The sequence below is a fragment of the Olea europaea genome, chromosome 3, assembly GCF_002742605.1.
Source record: "Olea europaea var. sylvestris chromosome 3, O_europaea_v1, whole genome shotgun sequence".
NCBI lineage: Eukaryota > Viridiplantae > Streptophyta > Magnoliopsida > Lamiales > Oleaceae > Olea > Olea europaea.
This window is the reverse complement of record NC_036239.1, coordinates 19,269,061-19,295,361: the sequence shown is the minus strand read 5'-3', so window position 1 is coordinate 19,295,361 and position 26,301 is coordinate 19,269,061. Positions and strand designations below refer to the sequence as shown.

Below are 26,301 nucleotides of genomic sequence, written 5' to 3'. Positions count from 1 at the left end.
TATACAAGCGTTCTGGACATTTCTAGAGACCTTTTTTCTCACACAAAGGGGGCAGCTGGGATTCTCTTTTTCTTCTCTCAAAATCACACAATATATCATAAGAAAGTAGTTAGGGTTATAGCCATATATATATACTCTAGGGTTAGGCTTTAAGTTGAACCATTAAAGGGGTAAACGGGCGAAGATTCAAACCATCCACAAGGGAATACAATTGGGTTAGGTGTAGCTCATGGACTTGATTGTTAGACTTATTTCATTCATCGACCTATGCCTATGAAATAATATTAACCCACGTTAATATCATAGTTCGAGATTTATTGGGTATCAAAAAATCCAACAAATTTTATATCTAGTTTTCGACTTAGTTCGGGATATGGGGTAGTTGGAGGAGAAAAGGGAGGAGACGATGATGGTAGTGGTAGTGGAAGGGACAGAGGAGGTGGGAACAGCTCAAGCTACCTCAGTTGTTTTAAGGTGGGTTTGTTAGCATGTTTGCAGTTTGTGCCCGATGATGATGGCTGAGGTTGCTACAGTGGTGATATTGGCATGGTGATTGTAGTGCAGTGGTAGTTGTGGGTAATGGTGGTTGTGGGGTTTGAGGTAGGGGGTGAGAAGAGTGTTTGTGATCAATTATTTTGTTGATTGTGATTAATAACTTGTGATCGAGGAATAATTTGTGATCAATTAATTTAATAATTTGTGATCATATAATAAGTTGTGTCTTATAAAATTTGTAATTTGTGATAAAAAAATATATATATTGTAACATAATTTTTTTGATTTGTAATTGATGAACAAATTGAGACCTATAAAAATTTTTATTTGTAATCGTGAAATAATTTGTGATCTGTAAAATTTTTAATTTGTTATCAAAAAAATAATTTGTAATCAATTAATTCGATAATTGTGATCAAATTGTATAGATATGTGATCTTAATATATTTAATTCATAAAATATATTTTTAATTAATTACTTTATAAGTAAAATTTAGGGCATGTTCGGTAGTAATTATGAGAATTGATTTTTTGACCATTTGAGCGAAAAGTAGGTCTCACATGTAAGTGAAGAAGTCAAAAATGATGGCCAAAATAGTGAAATAACGATCAAAAAATTAATTTTTTGAGGTGAAAAATTGCTATCAGACGGGGGCTCAGTCAATATATAATTTTTGAAGTTTTAAACATTGTTTTCTAATTTTGAAATGAGTGATAATCTCTTAGATATGAAATTTCCCTAATAAACAACTCGTCTTTTTCAAAGAGCTCAATCTTACACGGCAAGCAGCTCGATTGCAATTTATTCAAATAAGAACTTCAATCAAGGTTTTGGAGGCCTGGCCCAACCCAGTACTTTCATGGATTGGACCAATAAATTGTCATAGGCTATGATTATGCCCCCGTTTGGTTAAGATAAAATTTGATGGAGTTTGTAATTGGAAAATTGTGGATCTAATAAAATATGTTGTTAAAATTAATTGTTAAGTTTGACTTAAATTTAAATTCAATTTTTTAGTTGAGCCAAACATGGGCTAAGTAAAGAGTGGAGCCCAAATTATCAGGAAGTTTTTGCATCAAATTTGTTGTTTGTGATGAAAAGCCCATCAAGATCTAGCACAAAATTTGTGGTGGAAGCAACCCTGAAATTTTGGTGTCACCAAGATTTGGCATGTGAATTCATTGGAGTGTTTGTTATTTCTCAAGTCCAAGTTCATACAAGTATTTGAGCTTGGAAATCTTCAATGGAAATGCTCCTGCGAATGTGTCAATATTACCCCGTCAAATTATTAAAAAATTATAGTACGATAGAGTTAGAAAATAATGCTCAATAATATTTTGGAATCCTAATCATCAAAGGAATTGAGCTTTGAAATCTTCAATTTAATTGCACCTTTGAAATGGTTGGAATTTGAATGGAAAACAGTTATATCTAGTAATTCTTCAATGAAGCTATTGAGATCGAGTTCGGGTCCATTGAAGTTGAAGCTATTGAAGTCCACTCCTGCGAAAGCCTTTACACCATATTCGAGGAGGATGTCACATACAAAACTAGTGGTAAATATTTTAAAATTAAAATTCAACCTCTAAAAGAGACAACATAAACATAAAGGCTAAGTCTTGGATATAAAATCTAATACAATGTAATTTATTTACACCTTTAGACGTGATTTTCAACTTTTGTATTTGTTGCATATGTCATAGCCACGTGTTCATGTCTTGGTAATGCCAGGCGAATCATATTTGATTTTGCTCTTGAATTTTTAAATTACAGGGTAGACAATTTTAATGTGTTTGCTCTCGAACGGGTATGAAGGAGCGGAAGAAGGTGGTACGAACATGATGGAGGACAATCTTGATAGTTAGGAGGAGAAGAACACCACCCTCATCGCATAATACCAATACAAATATTAGTACTACTATCAGTCCATCTCTTAGAGGATTGTTCAAATACGTAGCTTGAATAAAAAAGAAAAAAAAAACTCGCTAGTTCAATTAAAGCAAAAGCATAACAATGTCATTTCAAACTTGTGCGCATTGAAAATGACTCGACCCTTCGGACTATTCTCTAATCTCTTTGCAGAAAATTTGATCAAAAACAGCAAGTAAAAATTAAGCCGGCTAAAGTTGAGCAGTGACTTGGGATGATCAACGTAAAAACTTAAACATCAAAAGCATATTTCATGCAAGTAAAACAATTTTCAAATATATGTTTCAAAATTAGATGTTGTTTCAGAGAAATTAAAATGAAAATGAATGGGGTATCTCATAAACTAAATAAATAATAAATGAATAGTAATTACGAAATTGTTAACCGTAAATTATGATGAAATTTTCATCGAATTTTCTTTTTCTATGCATCAATTTAGTATAATAACTTTTTTTTTAATTTTTTGTTCCCCCCTGATTTCGCCCCTTAACGCTATTATGTATCATTACAAACTCTCAAGATCATCGTCCCTACCTATCCCTTGCTCATCTCTTAACCTTCTGATCATGAAATTAACGTGTTTATCAAAAAACAGAAAATAAAAATAAAAATGGAGAAAAACGATTAATTCCTTGTACTTTCGTTCACGCGCTCAGTCAACAAGATTTTACGCGCAACTTTGTTCTCTCGTGCGCGCTTATCTTAATCGTTGAAGAAACCAGAAAGCTCCCGGATCCTCCTTGGCCCAAGAGTCCCACCTTAGTCAACCTTTTTTTATAAATTGGATTTGATTTTTCTTTGAATTCTTCGTACGTCTGCATAAATTAACCCCTCATAAACTTACTATAAAGGCCACCATTTTTATTCTTCCTGTCGAAAGTCGAATTACAAAAACAACTTTAAAGACCTTAATCCTGTTCTTCTTCCCTCCCATGTCGTTTTCTGGCATTCAAGGTCAACTCATCGAGATTACAGGTTCGCGTTTTGAAATTTTCCCTTTTTTAACTTCGTCCTTTTGCTTTTAGTTTCTTGAATAAAATGTGCATTTTTTTCGTCATTATTTTTATTTTTAAAATTTTGGATCGCAGTGGTCGGTTGTACCAAATTGAAAGACACGGAATGGATTTCAAGGCAAGATCCCTACGTCTGTCTCGAATATGCTAGCACCAAATACCGTACACGTACGTGTACAGGTATGTTAGACGTATACATGCAATAAACTTGTTTTAAATTGAATTTTTTTTGGTGTTTATTTTCATTACAATCTTTTGTGGGTTTTAATTTATGATGATTTTTTGTGTGAAATTTGTGAAGATGGTGGGAAAAACCCTACGTTTCAAGAGAAATTCATATTTACGTTGATAGAAGGGTTGCCGGAGTTAAATGTTGTCGTGTGGAATAGCAATACTCTAACTTATGATGATTTCATCGGCAGTGGAAAGTAATTATCTTGGATTTTTCGAGTTTAATTCGTGATTGATTTTTTTTTTTTTTTCCCTGTTTGTGCCGCAAAGATTTGCCCTTGTATGCTGAGTTGTGGTCTTTTAATTTGGTGTGTTTAGGGTTCAGTTGCAGAAAGTTCTATCTCAGGGTTATGACGACAGCTCCTGGCCTCTTCAGGACAAGAAAGGCAGGTACTGATATACCAAAACAGAACATTATAGTTGTGTTAATGGCATTTTGTGTTTGCTCTGTATGTTTTTATATGTTTTATTTTCTATTTGTGTTTCAAGAGTAGTGATTTATACAGCGCTTATAAAATTTTGGAATGTCTCTGGAACTATTATGAACTTCTGTTGGATCATTTATGATTATCGTGATGAATCGTCACACTTATCCTTTTAAATATACCCACTTGAAACTTTATATACTAGATCATTACAGACACCAAGTGCGAAATATCATCATGCTTGCTAGAGCTATGGTGTGGAAATATTTTTTCTTATTTTTTGGTAACTGTAATATTCCCAAGATTTTTAGCTTATGTCCATGGAAAGTGGATAATGGCTCCACGCATTTATCCCATTCTATGATCCATTTTGATGCTTGTTCTTGAAAATTCTATTTCATGGTGACCATGAGTGCCTAGCTTTCTGCTGGGATGATGCTTATTTAGTTATTTCCTAGCGAGTAACAATGCTATTGGAACAAACAACCCCCCAGCCCCAGGCAAAAGAAAAGTGGAAATATTCTTTTCCTGCAATAATGTTTAGAGGGTCTCCCTATCAAAAAAATAAAACAAAGTTTAGAGGGACTCTATTTTATTCTTTGGTTAGCCTATGTTGAAAAGGCATTAGTTTAAATTTCACCAAAAATTCATCTATTTATACTCACCGTCTCATGCAAGTCTATATGTTGTGAAATGAAAACCATTATTGTAATTGAAGCAAATATTTGCATGTATGTCTTTTTTTCTGTTAATGTGTACGTTAATAATGCACACGGACAGACAAGTACACATGTACTTGTATGTACACGTAGGTATGACCACGCTAATGTGAGCACATGACTCAATGGAGGAGAAGCTGGTGGGCCTGGGAAGAATGTTGTAGCAATGAGGCTGCCATGAGGTGTGGCTGTGATATGGGTGGAAGGTTGCTGATTTTTTGAGAGGGGAACATTGCCGATTTTTTTGAGGAGCAATGATAGTTTTTGATGAATTTAACATGTCGTGTCAGTGATCCTGGGAAGATGTCGTAAAGATTTAGCTTATGTTGTGAAGGAGTAAAGAAGAAAGGATGGCATTGGTTTAAAGTGGTTGAAGTATATATATATATATATATATACACACTTTGAAACCTGTGGGAAGTGACTTTACACCTGGGTGGTAAAATCTGATGGTGAGTGGAGGGGAGGAAAAAATAATAATTTCGGAATGAATTTAATTATCATGTTAATTATTTTGGTAAAATGGTGGAAATTATGTACGCTTATTTAAAAAGGAGTAAGAAGGAAGGAAGTCATCAATTTAAAAACTGGTTGAAATAAGTCTTTTTTAGTATGTTTCTGTTTCACTAAATAGGGATCTACTATGTCCTTGATCATGAAACTAGACATTAGACAAGCTAGTTTGCCAAAGTATACAGATGCTTGTTGGATGCTGTACTATGTGATACCTTACGTGTAAGATATTTGCATACTACAACGAGAAATTGTAGAACTGAAGTGACCTTCCCTTGGAGAACTCCAGAATCCGTACAATTGTTTGATGGAAAGTTGAGCTATTTCCTATTTCCCCGTTCTACACGATCTGTTATGATACTTAACAAGCTTTATTTGCCTCCTTTTCTTATGCAATATTGAGGTATTAGATTTCAACTGCTGCTTCCTTGTAGCATGTCAAAAAACCCTACATATGGTTTTTCATTATTTGGGTACATGGCAAGAACAGGTTCACTATACGATTTCCAGGAAATGAGCATTTCTATGTTGGGGCCCTTAAAGATGAGCATTCCAAGGGTGTACTGTGAAGTTGGGGACCATTTTATTTTCAGTGGATTGTTTAAAGTATAGTGTTCTTTTCGTATATTTAGTTGATCTTAATGTCGAAACGTGTAATGTGATTGTCTGCCCTCAAATAACATGTTAATGTGATATTAATAGAACAAATTGCTCATTGAATACTAGTTTTTCTTGCCACTTGTAACTTTAGAAAGATGATTAAAATTTGTCCTTTTGTGTACAGGCATGCTGGAGTAGTTCGACTGATTATGCACTATTCAAATGCAACGGGCTATGCTCCATCAGCTCCACCATTTGGGGCTGCAACATTACCTCAGGTCACTCTCTTCTCTGCGCCTCCATCCACCGTTCCTTACAATTCATCTGTAAATGGCTACTCAGCACCGTCTCCGTATCCTTCATATCCTCCTACCTCAGCAGGATACCCTCCTTCGCCTTATCATTCTCAGCCTGCTACTTATCCTCCATCTTATCCGCCATTTTCTGGATATCCTCCATCACCATATTCGCCACCACCTCAAAATGCGCACTATTACCCTCCAGGTAAAATCCTTTTTGTTTTGGCTTAGTACATAATATACTCTGCTCAGAAGACTTACTCTACTTACTTCTTTATAACAGGGTCATATCCACCACCACTATATCCTCCACCGCCCTACTGACGCTGAATGCTTCTGGTTAAGAAAGATCATCAATTAGTTAATGCTAGTTATCAAGTGTACATCATATTCTAAAAGTCTTCTTTTTCTGGAAACTTTTATGTCGCGAAACGATACTCATTCATTCATTGCTTGATTGTATTGTATATATCTTTTTTAAGGCATTTGTTGTTTGTTTTTTAGATAATTTTGTTGGGAAAATTAGATGAAAGGGTAATGATTATGCATGAGTGGATATGTCACATGAGGTTGAATAATTGCAAATCATAAGATGAATAGACCTTTCAACAGTTTACCACTATTGTTTGACTAAATATTATATGGTGGATTTAACACCTTTGGCACTTGAAACTGCTTCCCTTTCGGCGTTCCACTTTCTTTATCTCTCAGTGGCAAACTCTGTGAACCATCTTTTTGTATACTTGGATGTGACCTTTTCTCACTGTCATTCGTAACCCGCCTGGCGCGGATGGGGCAAGTCGAATCTACAGGGTCAACAGGCTTGTTGGGTTGGACCATGCGGCATGCATAGAGCGTGCTGGTATGGGTGGCTGCACATTTTAACACCATAATGGGGTAAAATTTTAACATGGACACAATTCCAAGGCTTTTGTACAACTTGTTGCATTCTGAAGATGCAACAGTTTGGTCTCTGTGATCAAGTCATTACATCATATGTATCATACATCCTTGGAGTCTGCCCATTTTGCCTCTTATAGATTTTTGTCACATCCTTTAGGTTTCAAAGAGAGATTTAAGCTGAATACTAGTACTAATTCGACAAATTTGCTTAATTGATATCAAAATTCAACTTAAATATTTCATAAGACAAAGGTCTTGAGTTTGAATTCTAGTGGACGTGAAGAGAAATTTATAAAGGATAAGAGGGTCGATGTTCTTTCAAAACAAACAATACGTGAGTTAACAACTTAAACACAAGGTGCGATCCCAAGGAATGAGAATGTTGGGGAGAAATGATTTTGAGAACCTTGAACTCAAAACAGAAATTGTGGGCCGCTTTTGACTTTAATAAGAATCATGAAATGACTGTTGTTAGCGTTGTAATTAGGTGGTTAATTATGGGTTAACTGGATAACAACTGTGTTTTAACTTTTAGTAGTATGTAATAATTAAATTCTTTTAAGTCATCTGGATGAGTTGGCCATCAATACCAGTATACCACAATATCACAGCATTTCGTGCTTTAAAAGTTTATAGTAAAAAAAATAAAAAAAAAATAAAAAACTTTTAATTTTCTTTTCTTTTTCTTTTTCTTTCGGATAAATAAACTAATAGCACATGACTTTCACACGGTTAAAATCCTCAATTCACTTAACATTAATTTATATTTCAATCCTTCTTGTTGTACAGGGTAGGGGTTCGATTCTGAACACTCACACGAGTTCCATGTGAATAAAAAATTGGAAAAAATATCCGCCCACTCACTTCCAATGTGAGTGTTTGTAATTTTTCTGTCAACTTGTTTATATTTTGTGCAGTGTGTGTGGATGTTGGTTCTATGTGCGATAATTTCCTCGGGGCCCTACTTGGTATCAGTGTGTGTGCCGTTACCGTTTTGCCCGCCAAGAAAAGCACACAGAGTCCAATATAGCATAAAATTGAAAAAGTAAAAAACAAAAATATTGTCAATATGTTACGACAATCTCAAAGCATAAAGAAAGGACAAGCGTGAAACCCACTCTGATAAAATCTCTTCCTTTATCTCTCTGTTTTTGAGACTTGAGTTCTTCAGTCTCCATTCAGATTCAAAGAGAGAAACACAGAGAAAGGGAGAGAGTCATATAGAGAGAAAGATTGAAAAATGAAAATGGGGTTTCGGTTTCTTTTTGTTTTCTGTTTTGTAGAATGAACACAGAAAATTACAAACCTCTTCTTTTCAGAAGAAGATGGCTATAGAAAAAAAACTAGATTCTGATTCTTCTTTCTTTGATGCTCTTTACTGTGAGGAAGAAGAAAAATGGAGTGAAGTTGAAGAAAAGGAGAGTGAAATCATTTTCAATAATCATTTTAATGGCAATTTTTTTTCTGTTATTTCGGTGCTGTTAACGGAACAAGATCTATTCTGGGATGATGAAGAACTTCAATCTCTGTTCTGCAAAGAAAAGGAAACCTTTTCTGAATCAAATAATAACGTTGAATTCGAATTTTCACTTTGTCTTGCTCGAAAACAGGCCGTGGAATGGATCTTGAAAGTGAATGCTCATTATGGATTTTCAGCACTAACTGCTATTCTTGCAGTTAATTATCTTGACAGGTTTCTTTACAGGCTTCATTTTCAGAAGGATAAGCCATGGATGATTCAACTTGCAGCTGTCACTTGTCTTTCTTTGGCTGCAAAGGTCGAAGAAACCCATGTTCCTCTCCTCTTAGACCTTCAAGTATGTTCCCGACTCTCCAGTCTGGGCTAGTGTTGTATAACAAACACGCACTTGAAGATCCTTTTCTTTTCTTTTCTTTTCTTTTTGGGTTTTGAATTTATTAATCTTGATCAACAGGTGGAGAATACAAATTACGTGTTCGAGCCGAAAACAATTCAAAGAATGGAACTTTTGGTGCTTTCTGCACTCAAATGGAGGATGAATCCAGTGACTCCTCTTTCATTTCTTGATCATACAATAAGAAGGCTTGGATTAAAATCCTATATTCACTTGGAGTTCGTAAGGAAATGTGAAAATCTCATCTTCTCCATTATGCCTGGTAATCATACAACTCTCATATGTGTGTGTGTGTATATATATATACCGACATTTTTTATTACAAATAATTGACGTTTGATTTTTTGACTATTCAGATTCAAGATTCGCACGTTATTTGCCTTCTGTTGTTGCTACTGCAACCATGCTTCGCTTTATACATCAAGTTGAACCTTGCACTGCAGCCATTGACTATGAAAACCAGCTTCTTGGGATTCTCAAGATAAACATGGTTTGTTTGTATTTTTCATTTGTCTTTTAACGAGATGCCCTTCATGTTATTTTTCCTTTAATAGTCTGTTTTTAAAATTTTTAATTTTTAATTTTGACAGGAGCAAGTGAAAGATTGCTCCGAGCTTATTTCAGAGACATCAAAAACTGGTCCGTTTCTTCAAAAGCGTGGATTTTGTGAAGTTCCAAGCAGTCCAAATGGAATGGATGCATTATCATTCAGTTCCGATAGCTCAAGTGATTCGTGTGGAGTGGCATCGTGCATTTCTTCATCGGCTTCTTCGTCGGCCCATCAGCCACTGTTGAAGAAAAGAAGGGTTCAAGAACAGCAAATGAAACTGCCATCACTTAGCAGAGTTATTGTCGATGCTGTTGGGAGCCCTCGTTAATTACTACCTGGAGAAGCTTAATATCAATATTTATTTTAATTAATTTTGTATTTAATTGGCTTTCATTTATTATTTCTGCCATTATGCGTAAGAATAGAAGAAAAAAACAAGAGAGTTGGTATTGGCAGAAAGAGCGGGCAATTTACAGAGAGAGAGAGAGAGGCAAATGCAATGGAGAATATTCATGGACAAATCTGTATTATTATAAACTGAAATTGCATTTATGTTTAATCTTGTAATAGATTATTTCTCAGTTCTTTCAAAATCTAAAATCCTTCAATGCTTTGACTGTAAACAAGAGAGGAGGAGTTTGCTTTGCATGTGAAGGGAAAAAAAATAGTTGTTGTCGGCCAGTGGATTGGACTTTGACCTCATGGCAGGAAGATGTTTATGTACACAGTATACGACCGTTCACTAAAAACGACGTCTTTGAATGTCGAGTGGATAAAAAAATAAGAAACGGAGCACTTAGGCAAATAACAGACCTACTCGACACCCTAAATATCTGACTTGAATGATTTGAAATTTGAGTAAATTTAAAGGTTTAACCTCAATCATGAGGACTCCACGATCCCGCCCCTAAAGTATTGTGAGGGAAGTAAATCGCGGAATGTGTCCCAACAGGTCAAGGAACAAGAGTTGCCTGTACACTGGTGCCCACAAAAAGTCCAATTTCATATCTTAGGATTCGAACCCCCAAACTATGTCTGCCAACAAGATTGATACTACCTCATTCCTATCCCTTGCATCACTAGAATATGTCCCGGGGGGCAAATTTGAGTAAACTTTCTTATCCCATATGTGGTATATATGATCGAACTACTGATATTTCTCCAAATTTTTTGGTGACAATAATCTTTGTCTAGCTCGTTTTTATTTAAAACATTAAAATTTATTTTCTATACATCAAGGAATCCTATTGTATTGATACTAAACAATACAAATATTGTCTAAAAAGTGACAATCAAATGAAGTAACTCAAAAAATGAATTGATAAATTCAATCTTAAAATTTGGGAATAATACTTATTATATTTAGTTTTATTATTAGGGTTGACCAAAAAATAAATAAAAAGTGTACCAATTCTAGAGGGGACCTGCCCCTCTTAATATTATCAGCAATTCCTCAGTACAAGAGGAATTGCTTCAAGAACTGCACCAGATGGAGCATCTCGTGCCTCGTCTTTTTTTTTTAGCCGACAATTACTGCTAAGTGTCATCCGTATTAATTCTGTTAATCATTTTCTGTACATATAGCATATCTTTAATATAATATAAAAATTTTCCACCTTACCATGCAAACTTACCCCATTTTTATTATAAAAATTAAGGAAATTTTGACATGAAAAACTAAACGGGGCAGATAGGAAATTGGGTGAGGGAAATTACACGATAGGATGAGTATAGTAAAGTCATCCTGCCCCGTTGTCATCACTAGTTATTATCCTCTCATCTCATGATCTTTCTGTAAATTATTTTTACTGAGACTTGCATTTTTAGTCACAAAAATTACAATAGGAACATTATTCTAATTTACATAATAAATATCTTCAACTTATGTGATAATCGTTTTTTTCTTTTTAAAATGTCCATTTCCTTACTTATAAATTGTTCATTTTTCTTAAGTATCAATTAACTTCATTTTAGGCTTTTCAGCTAAGCAAGAGACATAAGTCTGCATCAAAAATGTCATCTCCTAAAATTAACATACGTGGAATAATAAATTAATACTTATGTATTTTATTTTTTTTCCTTAATGCAATCAAATTCTGTCTAATCAATGGATGGGTCTCACACGTAATTTAATTTTCTATTTGTAACCTTTCTTTATAGAATACGTATTACACAAATTGATTTTCTTTGGAAGAACCAATTGATTTAGGCTTTGCATGCGTACCAACTGGCTATAATAAGTAAAATATATCCAAACCACCCATTAACATCCATCCATTTGTCATTCTCTCAGTGCCTACACCAAATTATGTCAACACGTTAGGACATTAATTATCCACCATCTTAATGTACAATAATAATTCACGTCTTGACCCCGGGGCACATCCCAACTGGCAAAGGACGGAATTCTTCAAGGCGGACAGTTCAAAAGTCGCGGGTTCAATTCTTGAGGCTCTTGGAAGGCAAACTTTCTCCTGAAAGGCAAGATATTTCCTGGAAGGCAAGGCGCATGCATGAGTTTGACTCGCTCGACACTTTAACAGTTCAATTGGAAGAGCTCTTGGACTCTAGCCAATTTGGTGCACAACTCGCGGTTTACCTGATCTGCGTGAAAAGGGGCTGGATCGTAGGCCCTAGAATAAGTCGTTGTAAGGCGAACACCTGAGTATAAAAAATAATAATAATAATAATAATAATAATAATTCGCATATTAAAAAATTATCAATAGTTTAATACCGTGTGATTTCTCATAGTAAAGCATTACCTTCTCTAATGATTCATTTGATAGAGTTTCTGCTTTTACTACTTATAGAAATTTTTATTGAGAAAAATATTTTAGGATCGTTTTCTCTAAAAGATCTTCTAACTAAATAAAATATTTTCAAAAAATTATTCAAACATATTTAAAAGTAACTTATTATCTCGAAAAGTTTTTTAATTTTAAAAAGTCTTGCCAAACAGATTGTCATTTAAATGTTTCTGTTTAAACATAACTTAAGGTGATGGTTTCTTGGTCTAGTCAAAGCTAACAAGCCGTTTATGTCTAATTCTAAATGTAAATGGTTGATTGATAAATTGCTTAGGCATCATGATCAATGTGTCACGCATATGTCGAGATGTATCCACATTAAAAAATTTATCTCGAAATTAAATGAATTGAGATGAAACACGAGATTTCAGAAAATTACTTGTAACAAATTACTAAATTGAATGGAAGGAATTTAAAAAGAAAAAAGGGACCATGATTTTGGATAGAGAACTGCACAACTAATGAAAAGTTGATAGTGATGTATTTGAATTTGGGAGACAAAATCTTTGAATTTGTGGAAGATTAACATGTTTTCTTTCCTAATTTTGTTGCCTTGTCTTAAGGAAAGTTGAGAGAGAATTGATGGTAGTAATGCTTGATAGGTGTTAGACATCTGGATGAATGATTCTCAATGGACCCTCCAATTAACCCAAGATCTCATAACTTTATAGTCTTGTTCTTCATCGATAAAAAAACTATAAATGAAAAATATCGTAAAATAAATTATTAAGACGACGAGCATAAAGATTAGTCGAGCACAATCTAAAAGAGTAGACATTAGTGACCATTTCTCTCGAAACCATCCAAAGTGGACCGAAGTGTGTTGATTCTATTCATTTGCAACACTGTCAATTAAAATTTTAGTTGATTTTGAGTCTTGAAAATACTAGATGGTTCAGCATGATTCTCGATTCTAACTAAAGAATCCAAATTTACTTAAATTTCAATATTATGTTTTTATAAAAATTATCATTTAATATATGTTTGGCAAGTGTTTATAAACATATAGAAATTAGTAGTGAATAAATGAGATAGTACATATGAATTTCACGAATTTACATGAATTAATATATATCTAAAAAAATCAACACTTTGTTGTTGTAGCTAGGAGCCATAAAAGTGAAACATAAAACTGGATTTGATCTGACCAATTCAAAATTGGTTAGTTTTGGTCTAATACACTTCACTGCTGATAGGGGTCGAGTTGAGCCACTTGTCTCATCTACAATCGAGCTCGGCTCATCATTTTATTTCTTATTTTTTAATTTGAACTAAAAATTATGAGCCATCGATGAACTAGCTAGCACAAGTGCTTTACCGATCGGTCTGCAAATGGGGTGAGTCTACCTGCTCGCTTCCACCCTTGAACTCGCGGGATACAAGACTGCTTAATTCTATATGCATTGCTGTCATTATTGTTTAGTTCAATCGGACTAATTTTATTCAATCTAACATATCAAATATCGTATCATAAAAATCGGAAGGTCCCATACAATAATGGTTGAATAATATATGATGGTAAGCGACTTTTGCTTGTTGATCTGAACATTTCTTTTTTGACCTTTACTCACTCTATTGTTTTTATTAATAAAGCCATGTGTTTAACTTAGAAAATAAATCCTTTTTTTTCCCCTTTATTTCTTCTCCTCTTTTTCTGCTTACAGCTGTAAAGCTGTAAGAATAGTATAAGTGGCACTCTCACCATTGAATTTGTTGAACATAACGCATCTATGTCAATACCTTTTATAACCTTACTGCATTTGGATAAAAATTTGTGTGCATCTTTGGAATTGGAGAATAATTCTTTAGCTTTCATTGGAAAAAAGAATTATTGCCATGAAAGAAAGGAAAGGCACTAATAATTTAATAAATTGAAAAATAGATTATGGCGTTAGAATGGGACGATATGATCTTATTCATTTCAATAAACTATGGCTTACACGTGACTTGATTTACTCAAGCGCTTTTTTTTAGCTTCTCGTTAGTCTTCTCAAGAGGTTTGATGGAGAATCGTTGCCTATAGCCCAGCCTTCGAGCCTAGGCCGTTATGCCCTCAGTGTTGATTGGATTGGTATTCAGCTTAGAGATCCTCCAAGGCCATCCACTCATGAAGATAAGCATTGCTTCCAGATCGCTTGTCTATAGCGAGACTATTGTTTTTTTTCAACTCATATCTTGAATCGGGGAATTTCATAGTTAGCTTCTGATTGAGCTCAGAAGACAAGTTTATCTTAGAGTTGTACTATGATGTTCTTGAGCTCCAATATATGATTTGTTATACACAATTTTTCTGCCCATTTCGTATGGTAAGAAGGTTTTTTTTTTAAGTGACTTTCAGCTCTGCATTATGACAATAATACAAACGATGGGTATAATTACATCACGTGTTACACTTTATTATCTTGTTAACAAGAAAAAAAATGGAGACCGAAATTCTTTCTGGACAATCCCATAAATTAGTAGTAATCTTAATTTGATTTCAACGTCAGGTCACGTCATTAGCAAACAAGCAATATACATTTAAAAAATCAAGTTCAAGATCTAAATGGGGCCAAAATTTACTTGGGCTTCTGAGATCATCAGGTCTGTCCGTGGGCCTCAATGGACCAGAAAATGACTCATAAATGATAAAACTGTACACACCTGCTCACGTTAGCGCACTCTCTGCGTGAGTCAAATAATTGTCCCCACGTAGTACTTTTCTTCTCTGTATTATGTGAGATACAATTGGCATCCAAAGAAATTGGTTAACACCTCGTTCAATCTAATTGTGTCTAGCTTAGAGACTTCGCGCCTGTATCGCAAAGAAATTGTTTAAAACCTCATTCAATCTAATTGTGTCTACTAGTTTAGAGACTTCGCACTTTGATGCTCTAACTCCTTGTTTCTCTTTAGCTCGATCACGCATAAAAAAATATCTTGGCAAAACTTTGTCACTCATCTGACACAAAACTAATCAAGAAAGGATAGAGAAGAGTTGATTAATACGTAATTGATCGAACACTACTTGCAAACAGCTCTTCTGCTCAGATACGAAACTTTATAGACGATACTTACTATACCCAATTGTCCTGCATAACCGCCTTTATGAGCGGCCTTCATGTAATCAGAATTTAATATCGAATTTGAAGTTCAAAAGCTTTCTAAAATTCTTCTCTTTATTTCCTTATTTTGAGTCTCTCCATGGAGAGTGGAGTGCTATCCTAAAGTAAGATAAGTGACCCAGTGGCAACTTTAGTCCCAAGGTAGCTTGCTTACGATTCAATTCAACATTTTGTTTGTCCAGATTTGATTGTATCATAGCTCTATAATTTGGATTAGGTTTATTTGTTTGATGACAACATTGTACATTGAAATTTTTGATATTAATATCGGGTTTAGAACAATGGGTTCTTGTTTTACTTCTACAAGCTTACTATTGTGGGCCGAGTTGCAAAATTTACTAACGTAAATATATACAAGACAATGAGTTGGCCGAAAGATACTAGACAGCGCGTACCATATGACAGCGTTGCTCGACATTAAATATTTGAGTTTGTTTTTGTGATAGAAGGTTTATGCATTAATTAGTTGATGTCGAGAACATAGTCATTGGTCTGCCCAAAAAAAAAAAAAACCTTACTCTTCAATGTGGGACCTTCAAATTTAATTACTAGCCATGGTCCTCTAAAATTTCAAATGCATATTTGTGTCTTAGTTAGGGAAAAGGAATGTTCGATAAGTATAGAAGGGAAGCTTTAAATGCAGAGTGATAATGGTAAGTCTATAGTTATGGTCAAGTGGTCCAAATAAAGGTAAATAAAACAAAGTGGTTGATGCGTACAATTGGGCTAAATAACACTCTTCATTCTTTTATCTAGGGATGGAAATTTATTCCTCCTTAGACGATAATAATGTATTGTCATATCTCATAATCAAGTCTGTATCAAGTATCTTCACGTGATTTCTACACCAAAGCATCACTTTGCAATGTAGAGAATAGAAACAAGAAGACGATATTTTGGGTGGAATTAAGCACGCGCTCATGTAAATGCAAATGGTAAACATAGGAGAACGAATTCAATACTTATAAGGGTGGCATTGGAATCGGGTTGCTTGTGTGATGGATGAGCTCGGCTCGTTTCATCACAATTCAATAGCTAGAGCTGAGCTCGGCAAGTGAAGCCCGTGGACTTCGAAAGATGGTCCATGGATACCGACAAGCCTGCCCTATTTTTTATTGTTTCTTATTTAATTTTATTAAATTTCTTTGATTTTCATCTTGGATGTAAATTTTTCTATATTTTTCGTAAAATTCTATTCAAAATTCATATAAAAAAGCTTGCGGATAGGGTCCATGAGCTGTGCCTGGTTGCTAGGCCCATGGGCTGACTCAGCTTGACTCATTGCATCCGTTATTCAATAGAGGGTGACCATATGTCACATTACCCATATGAACAATACAGAGCCCATTGCCAACAATTGTAATGGGCCCAGTCCAAGAAAGATTAAAGATGGGCAATTTCAAGTAACAAAAGCCTAACTGACTGCAATCCAATATGGAATATTTAGAAAAGTAAAAGAAAATACGAATTCCATAATAAACTAAGCTCGAAAATTAAAATTAGATTTTTAACAGATTTTAATAAAAATTAATGATATATGTGGTTGAAAAGTTGTGGTTCCATGAATATTTAGTTAAAATTAATTGTTGACTTTAGTTTTAATAAAAAATTAGATTTTAATTTTTATTAAACAAAGGTTAAAAAAAATAAAAGAAAAGAAGAATTCTATTGGAGTCTAAACTCCTACCTCATTAAAATAAATATTTTCCAAATCATCCTGCATGCTCTGAACACCAAGGTCGGTGCGTTAGCCCTAAGATCAGCTCGAACCAACGATCGGTATAATCTATTAAAACATAATGATGCCTAAATCCATGCCACTTTGTCATGCCTCCGTGCTCACCATTCTCTGAAATGATAGTTGGCTACTCTGATGTCAATATCTCTTCTTCAACAATTAGCTGCCAGTAATGATTACTTGGTGTCAGGCCATCATTACCTCATAACGTTGTTAAGGTCCAGGCATAATGATGACATGATAAGGCCGACCATAGCAATCAATCAAAGCAACAAAAACTTGGATAAATGACATATATTTCTGAGTGACAAGAGGCGGCGAAGTGGTGTGTGTTGGGAAAATTTTAATTTGTTATGTGGGCCTACATGTATAATTAATTGTGTATATGATGGCTATCTTAAAATTACGCCAAAAATTAAATTGATTTAATAAAGAATTAAATTGTTTGGTTTGGGGCATCTAGATAAAGTGTGTGTTGGATTATATTCGTAGAGACCAATTTTTTTAAAATTATATTTTATGATGAGTGATTTACATATAAAAGGGTTATGCTCCCCAATTCATATAAAATTTTTTATTCTTTGTGTCATCCTATAAACACAAGAATACAAGAGAAAGCATAAAACCCACAATCAAGATTATCGACCAAGAATCAAGAAGAATGAATTTAAGAATCAAGATTATGAATCAAAAAGCAAAACCAAGAATGAGAATTAAAGAACAAAGGAGGCAAAATTCAAAATTAAAACTGAAAAGGCCAAACATGAAAAGATTACGATTCAGGTTTCAAGATTCGGAATCAAGATCCAGTAATAAATAATCATTCCAAAAAATTAAGGTATGTTTCGTATTATTAATTTTTTTGATGATTTGACAGGAAGGATCTTGACAATAAAAGAATTTAGGTTTTCAAGTTCTAAAATTTCTAATTTTATAAAGTCTAAAGTTTCAATAGTGTGGTCTTCCCTCCTATAAATATGAATCAATGGTCTCCTTCCAAGGGAGAGCTCGGATCCCCTGAAAGCAATATTTGTAGGAATCATGTATTTTGTGTTCAGACTATTGGCAATATTAAACACCTCTTACCTGTTGGGAATCTACTTATACATGCACAGCAAAAAATTAAAATTTTTTCGATTCCCACCGATGATCCCTTTGTGTTTAGATAGAAATTGTGATAAAGATTATACTTTTGAAGAATTCTGCAAATCTTTTGCTTTTCTTTTAGTTTCAGCAATTTTGATTCGACATCCACAGCTGTCCAATTGTCCAGCCTCCAACGATGATCCACACAGAGAATAAGATTGCAGCTACCGGGGTTTTCTCTCTTGTGCCAACAAGAATAATGAAAATCATATGGACCTTAAACCCTAGCAATGTATTTATATCAACCCAAACGGGCTCGATCTGGTCCAATATTTAATTAATCCATTTAATTAAACCCGACCCGTGAATTAATTAATCCAATTAATTAATTCAAGAATATAAATAACAAATCCAATTAATTAATTTATCCAAAGATTGTTAAATTAACCAATTGACAATTTGCAATCTTCCAATTCTCTTTTGTGTGCGACCCATTAGGTTCTCGACCACGATATCTAACGACGTGAAATATTATTTTGATCTAATCAAAAGTGATAAATTAAAACACCCTTTTAATTTATCGTCAATTCACACTCGCTGTCCCTGATTGTCATCTAACAATGTGTCAGGACAATACATGTGACGGAAAATGTTATGTGGTGTAACAAAATCAAACTCGTTCGTTTACCGTGAAACTATAATCCCTTCGTCAATATGATCCGATCAATTACGAGATATGGAAGTGTGTCAATCTCGATCATCGATCATATCTTTCACTCCACTATTAAGTCAATATAAGTCGAAAACTCCTTTTCGACTTATGAGTACACATTGGCCAAGGATTTCATCATCGACTTAATTGAATGAAACGCAGATCATAATCTCCTACTATCTAAGAGTAACGAATCATTTATTGATCAATCACAACCTTCATACGATTCTTGACGTATCCGAACGATGTCGTATTAGCGGCCCTTTTCAGAGCAACATCCAACACCGTCAAAGTATGACTGTCCTCATATAAGATATCATGACGACCTCAAGTCAAAGGACCAATTTCACTATCGAACGTTAGAGATTATCTACTGACACTCAGATAGTTATCCATGTGGAATCTCTCGACGGGTCTCTAATGTTTTGTTCTATAATAAAACATCCACGTGTTCATTTAAGTGTCACCGCACTTTAACTTGTGAGATCAGCTACTTACTTCACAAGTAAGAAATGCCATACATGATGGTCTATCTGTAATAACGATATCCGTATCTCGTTATTACTTACGACCACATATGATTCAAGATTTAATCAGATATAATTTGTATCTCACAATCACGACTCCTTGTGATTAACAAATTACGAAGATTTGAATCTACGGACTCTATTATTTATTTAATTGTCTATTAATTAAATAATAGATCTGTCATTAAATTGCATTAATTATATATCAAAAATATTTATGTCCAAAATTGATTGGACCTAGGGCATAATACTTACATTACCTCTTTAAGTTAATTAAGAAACTACTTTACATTATTTTACATCAACAAATGCCAACATTAATCTACACATCAGAAGAATGTAAAATATTTTACAATTTTATTGGATGAACTTTTGAATTGAAGAAATTACAACAATGTTATTAAGCCTTTATTAACTCGTACATTTTAATCCATCAGGATTCCTTTCTTAATGCAATTTGAAACCCTATTTCTTGCAGACAACACCTTTGTCATCCATTCCATTGCAACATTTCCTGTTCAGCAGCTTCAAATTGAATGTAGAAACTTTATCATTTCCGCCTTTAATAAACTCCGAAATAGCTCAACCTGTGGCATATACGCTTGAAACTGTGTATTCTATGTCACCTCCAAGAACAGGCATCGATACACCTATTTTCACTCCACTCACGTAATCACTTTTGTAAGTCTATCCTAAAACACCATTTACGATGTCGCTCAGGGAATAGAACTTGAACCCCTGCTCAAGATGTGCAAAGCAATCCTCATTTGTAACTAAAATACTGTGTACATAAGGATACTTCACAGAATTCCTCCAGACAGTCACATAGATAGGTCTCATGGTGTAATAAAAAAATGCCAGAAAAATCACCTAGCACACCTCTATTGTGAGTATTCTGTGAACCAAATTTCCATACACACAACATTGTTCCATTTGTAATGCCATAGTTATGAACTCGAGATTATTGTGCAGTAATGGGGACCACCTTAGCTATAATCTTGACGGTCCCTACATTTTCAATGATCACACTATTGTTGTCAGCGTCCGTTTTCATGGTTGTTGCTGGGAGAGTTTTGGATTGCGGATTGCCATTTCGCGTTTTCAGTTTCTGGTAGCCGGAGGCAACCCCGTCCAAGGCAAGGGCGAGGGGGTCCTTGGCGACATTCGAGGTGTCGGTTTTCTTTGCTTTGATGAAGTGTTAAGATTTGGGATCCATCTTAATAAGGTCAACTTTATTAAGAGGAGTGGTCTAAGATCTATTTAAATTGGTCAATATTTCGATATTTAACCGATATGAAATTTATTCCTTTAACATGCCCCCGTAAGATGATAACTCTTTTTGAGCAGACCAATCTTAAAATCTGTTTGCTCATTTTTGAGACTTAATCGGATCGAATAGCTCGTTGGAGTTTACTGAGCTATGATACCATGTTAAGACTTGAGATCCATCTTAATAAGGTCAACCTTATTAAGTGGAGAAGCCCAATCCTTTATAAATTAGTATTTATTTCCATCATCATTCGATGCGGGATACAATATCTTAACAGGCCCCGTCAAGATGGTGGCTCACTTGATCACACCAATCTTGAAATTCATGGGTTGGCTCTGATACCATTTTAAAGTTTGAGGTCCATCTTAATAAGGTCAACCTTATTAAGATGAGTGACCCAAAATCTATTTAAATTGGTCAATATTTCGGTATTTAACCGATGTGAAATTTATTCCTTTAACATTAATAAGTTTGACCTTATTAAGTGGAGAAGTCCAATCTTTTATAAATTGGTATTTATTTCCATCATCATTCGATGTGGGATGCAATACCTTAACATGAAGAGGTTGTGGTTATCGAATGTGATTCCAATGGATTGAACCCAAGNCATCATCATTCGATGTGGGATGCAATACCTTAACATGAAGAGGTTGTGGTTATCGAATGTGATTCCAATGGATTGAACCCAAGTGAAATCCCTCTTGATGTTTTCGTTTTTTCTTCCAATGAAATGGGCGTTAATGTGGAGTTTTGGTACATGGCAGAAATCTTTATCCTTTTTGCCATGAAAGTCGAAAGTGACGCCATCACCGCCAATGAAACGAGGATCTTGACACACAACTCCTAGATAATCACATTCTGCTTTTCTAATAACGAAATTGCCATCATAATAAGATTATGTCCATATATAACACAGAGTGATACACAACTAAAAACAAGAAGTCAAGAAATGAAATTGAAAATAGGGTTTGAATCGACTTACTACATAGAGGTTTGCAATAGTTACAATCAACTTTCGCACGTGGTAGGACAGGAGCTTGGGCATACATGTTCCACTCCATAACATTGAGGGGAGTCTTTATTCTTGCATCTTTTTCTCCTTAGAGCATTAACATCGGTTGAAGGTAGACAAGGAGAATATGATGAAGGTGTTGGGGAAAGAGAAATGGGTGGGGATGACTGATGAGGGAGAAGTTGGTGTAGGAGGGGATGGCGTTTGTGCTGGTGGGGAAGATGTAGGAGTTGGAGGTGATGGTGTAGGAGAGGGAGGTGATGGGGTTGGTGGTGATGGTGATAGAGTTTGTGTTGGTGGGAAGGGTGTTGGAGTGGGAGGTGATGGTGTTTGTGTTGGCTGGGAAGGTGGTAGAGTGGGAGGTGATGGTGTTTGTGTTGGTGGGGAAGGTATAGGAGTTGGTGTTGTTGGCGATGGAATAGGAGGTGAAGGTGTTGGAGTAGGTGGTTACAGTGTTGGAGTAGGAGGAGAAGGTGTTGGAGGGGTGGTTATGGTGTTGGAATAGGAGTAGGAGGCGAAGGTGTTGGAGGGGTGGTTATGGTGGTGGAATAGGAGTAGGAGGTGAAGGCGTAGGAGTGGGTGGTGATGGTGTGTGCTGGTGGCGAAGGTGTAAGAGTGGGATTAGGTGGAGGATAATACTGAGCTAGAGATGCTGGAGCGGATTTTCCATCATTCTACCGTCACCCTTTCTGTGGTAGTCGTCCTTGTAGTCACCCTTTTTATTATCATTCCCGTTTCCATCACCGTCCTCAGACGGTGGAGGTGATTTTTCATCTCCCTTGTCATAGTCACCGTCAGGTGGTGGAGGGGTAGAGTCACCAGAGCAAATAGGTTTGCAAGAAACACATTCAATAGTGGAAGAATCAGGGCAAAACTTGGGATGCACATGCTCCAAATTATAACAATGCTTGTATTTTTTGATTAAAACACCTTGCATGGCATGGATTATTAGCTATTCCTGGAGGAGTATCAGCTTCCATTGCTATCACTAGCACCAACACAATCCACACCACATTGAGCTTCATGAAATAGCCATTGAAAGTTTGAAACCCTCAATTAACAAGAATTAACGAAAATAATATATTTGAATTCTATTGCATTTTATGTTTTTTCTTGGGATTTTTGTGTGGCTTTGATATGGCTACAAGTCCAACATTTATAGGGGGGAGACTTGAGAATGTGAACAAATTCCCAGATTAATGCCATAACTAATCAATAATTAAAACTGGTGTTTATAGCTTTATTAGTCAAATTAAATACTTTTTAATCAAGTCAAACTTCATCCTTTGCATCTAACTTAATTTCAATGTGGCTTCGCTTTGCCACAAAGTTGGAAAATAGCACTTTCCAGCACATGTAATTGTTTCTATTTATTAGTATAATATTATTAATTGTTTTTTTTTTTTGTGGTACTGTTCCTTTTATTGGGAATATGCTCAGTAGCATTGCATGGGTACCGAATAAATATCCTTAAATATTATAAATATTAACCATATCAAATATGGAAAATTCTGTTCTGATGTTCGTTTGCTCCTACTTTTTTCTTTTTTTTATCTAGAAGGAAAAATTATCCTTTTAATCGTCCAATGTAGGGTTTTATTTCTTTTTCATTTTCTTTTATTAATTAATCACACATTTTTATTTCTTTTTTGTCTATTGCGGATGCATGTCAAGACGTAAATCAGTTTAAACAAAGGAGTGATTTAATAAAAAAATCGCTTTAATCCTTAATTAGTTTAAATTATGATGATTGACTTAAATCACTTCCTACAAAGAATGAAATAGAAGAAAACACATTGACCGCGAAGATAGTGAAAGAAAGGGTACTTTTTTGAGTCGTCAAGCAGCAAAACAAACTTTACAGCCATGAAAAACCGCACTTGAAAAAAGAAGTTAAAATCTCGAACTAATTTAAACAATGATACGAGATAAAATGGTACTGATTTTACAGTCAAAGCAGGATTCCTTACATCGTTTCTGATTACAATTTACAACCAAATAAAATATGAACTGATAGGACATGGCTTACAGCAAAATCCTGGATCTAAAATTTCATAAAATATACAGGTAACCAATCCTGTCCCTACAATTAAGGTGCAAACATGGATGAGAAATTTTGTTAGCCCAAAGAAACGATTTTTTGGATGCCAATTACAAGCGCCAAGCACGTTTGGCTTAGCTTAAGAAGAAGTAAATACTTTTTTACTTCTAACAAAAAATTAACCTTACCTTCAAGCCAACTTTGGGCCATTAGCAAAATTATTTATTTTAAGACAGACTTAAAAGTAAAACTTTCTAAGCTTAGCCATACATGCAGCTTAACAAAGAGATGTTTCTTGAGAGAAAATTTCACTTACAGGGAGAAGATCACTGGACAAGGGTGCATCTTGTTGGTGCTGCATTAGCCTCAGACATCCGTAGAGGTAAACAATGAAGGAAATATTCTCCGGATTTAACGTTATCGAGCTTTAAGCCTTCCACGGGAATTACATCCTAAAGCAAAAGTTGAGTTAGTAAACTGATATAACAGAACACGGCTGGCAGTTTCTCGCGTAAAACAGTAAACAATAAATTGATATGTAGAGAACAAATATATTAAAAAATCTCGGTTGAATTACATTATAATCATGAGTCTTTGTGGCAATTAAGTGGCATTAATTGACTTGCCATCATAAATGTAGGGATCGTGAGTCCAGATAAGTAGCATTACTCCAAAAAAGAATTATGATTTTCATTAATTCAATTAAAGCCAAATGGCCAAAAAATTCTTTTGTTTATCCTGGAATGCGTATGACTGGTGAATGGAGAGAAATATTGAAGGAAGATAAAAATGGAAGGCACTAAACATTACCTTGCCCAACACCTGATACACATCAGCCTTATCGGGTTTTACAGCAATGGACAAGTAATCAAGTCCTGCAAAAAAAATAATGACAAAACATGCTTCAGTGCGACCACTTCTTGCAATGTAAAAAATCACAGAAAATTAGCAAACAAAATTATGAAAAATCAAATTTTCTTTTTCTCACCGAAGGGAAAAACTAAAAATTAAGATTAAAAAAAAAAAAAAAATTAGCCCTTGACAAAAAGAAGCTATATGCATAAAGATTAACATATATAAAAAGACCAAAATATTCAGGACATTCCTTTCTTCCTTAATCTACTCACGTCTAAATTCTTTATTTCAGTGCAAGCATTAATAACTTATTTTATTCAAAGACCCAACAATTCATTACCAATAAGTTTGATGTCAGTGTTTTTCACCAACCACTCTGCCCCATCTTTCTGGAAACCAGTGTAGCTCGAGTCGAATTCTTCTTGATACATAAGATACCTGAAAATGAAATCACTTTAGTTCAACTGGATGTCCTCATATTGCAGATGGAATAATGCCCGAGCAGATATTTCAGCACTTTCGGCAGATCACAGAGGAAACATTGAGAAAATAACTAAGTTTAATCAAGTGTAAAATTTTATACTCAAATCCCACTTTGCTGAAATCTAATGATCCCCCTCAATAGGCACAGCAGATGAATTCAGGAGTCCAAAAAGAGCAATGGCCTTGCAACAATTTACACCTTACGGAGGTTGTGTAGTGAGTTGCAAATAGAACAGAAGACGAATATCACTTTTTACGAGTATTTGTAATATGTAAAACACAAAGATAGAATTATCTCATTTTGTGTTTATTCACTGATCATATGTAGTTTAAAAACCAAAGTTTGTTTTTGACAAATTTTTCATATTTGTGGTTAAAGCCAAAAACAAAAGGAAGATCAATGCTATTATGTGAGTTTCCATATGCAGTTATTATGTGAATTTCCATACTCGAAATGGACCACATTTAAATTAAAATGTGACTAATCCAACTCAGACATTCTAAGATGACGATAAGCATCTTTAAGCTGCAGAGGATTCAACTGTTCATTAAGGCTGGGACAGTGCCAAGCTCAATTCTGCAAACCAGATGGGTGCAATATCGTGACACATGTCTCAATCCCAGTAACCGGGAGGAGCGAGGAGCCAATTTTGAGAATGGGCTTCTATATAAAGTCATATTACAGATGACAGTTTTTGTTGCATAAATACCTAGTGTTGGTTACTAATAGCTGATTCAATTATACAGTGTTAAAAATATCTATGCTCATTCACATAATTTCTATCTTTTTCTCACATCCTGTGCACTAACAAGTAATACCATAGTGTTAAGGTATTATATCCCACATCGAATGATGATGGAAATAAATACCAATTTATAAAGGATTGGACTTCTCCACTTAAGAAGGTTGACCTTATTAAAATAGACCCCAAACTTTAAAATGGTATCAGAGCCAACCCATGAATTTCAAGATTGATGTGATCAAGTGAGCCACCATCTTGAGAGGGCCTGTTAAAGTATTATATCCCATATCGAATGATGATGGAAATAAATACCAATTTATAAAGGATTGGACTTCTCCACTTAAGAAGGTTGACCTTATTAAGATGGAC

The 26,301-nt window shown here is 34.8% G+C and overlaps 3 protein-coding genes and 1 pseudogene across 4 annotated transcripts in view; 2 read left to right on the top strand and 2 right to left on the bottom strand.

Annotated features, from left to right (window-relative positions):
• Positions 1-3,185: 3,185 nt before the first annotated feature.
• Positions 3,186-6,836, top strand: LOC111388802 (protein SRC2 homolog). Its single transcript, XM_023013618.1, has 6 exons — positions 3,186-3,400; positions 3,514-3,618; positions 3,740-3,866; positions 3,988-4,059; positions 6,111-6,430; positions 6,509-6,836. Exons 1-6 carry the CDS (start codon positions 3,358-3,360, stop codon positions 6,547-6,549), a joined length of 708 nt encoding a protein of 235 aa, XP_022869386.1. The 5' UTR covers positions 3,186-3,357; the 3' UTR covers positions 6,550-6,836.
• A 1,346-nt stretch (positions 6,837-8,182) lies between these two features.
• On the top strand, positions 8,183-10,104 carry LOC111388791 (cyclin-D3-3-like). Of its 2 annotated transcripts, none has more exons than XM_023013608.1 (4): positions 8,183-8,906; positions 9,063-9,264; positions 9,359-9,492; positions 9,593-10,104. In XM_023013608.1, exons 1-4 carry the CDS (start codon positions 8,454-8,456, stop codon positions 9,878-9,880), a joined length of 1,077 nt encoding a protein of 358 aa, XP_022869376.1. In that variant the 5' UTR covers positions 8,183-8,453; the 3' UTR covers positions 9,881-10,104. The 2 variants fall into 2 exon arrangements, with proteins under 2 accessions (XP_022869376.1, XP_022869367.1); XM_023013599.1 differs by having other exon boundaries at positions 8,187-8,945.
• An 11,196-nt stretch (positions 10,105-21,300) lies between these two features.
• On the bottom strand, positions 21,301-22,835 carry LOC111379465 (annotated as a pseudogene).
• An 897-nt stretch (positions 22,836-23,732) lies between these two features.
• Positions 23,733-26,301, bottom strand: part of LOC111388782 (kynurenine formamidase-like) — a 13,610-nt gene continuing 11,041 nt past the window's right edge. Inside the window, exons 6-8 of the mRNA XM_023013587.1 lie at positions 24,662-24,726; positions 24,168-24,303; positions 23,733-23,893 (exon numbers count right to left, since the gene is read on the bottom strand). Coding sequence (XP_022869355.1) covers positions 24,178-24,303; positions 24,662-24,726 — 191 coding nt within the window. The 3' untranslated portion in view covers positions 23,733-23,893; positions 24,168-24,177. The remainder of the gene's footprint in view (positions 23,894-24,167; positions 24,304-24,661; positions 24,727-26,301) is intronic.

Bases quoted from the DNA above. Each gene is read 5' to 3' on its own strand.
- LOC111388802 (XM_023013618.1), top strand. From the start codon at position 3,358: ATGTCGTTTTCTGGCATTCAAGGTCAACTCATCGAGATTACAG. The intron at 3,619-3,739 runs GTATGTTAGACG...AAATTTGTGAAG, and splicing joins CCGTACACGTACGTGTACAG to ATGGTGGGAAAAACCCTACG. The intron at 4,060-6,110 runs GTACTGATATAC...TTTTGTGTACAG, and splicing joins CTTCAGGACAAGAAAGGCAG to GCATGCTGGAGTAGTTCGAC.
- LOC111388791 (XM_023013599.1), top strand. From the start codon at position 8,454: ATGGCTATAGAAAAAAAACTAGATTCTGATTCTTCTTTCTTTGATGCT. The intron at 9,265-9,358 runs GTAATCATACAA...TTGACTATTCAG, and splicing joins CATCTTCTCCATTATGCCTG to ATTCAAGATTCGCACGTTAT. The intron at 9,493-9,592 runs GTTTGTTTGTAT...TAATTTTGACAG, and splicing joins GGATTCTCAAGATAAACATG to GAGCAAGTGAAAGATTGCTC.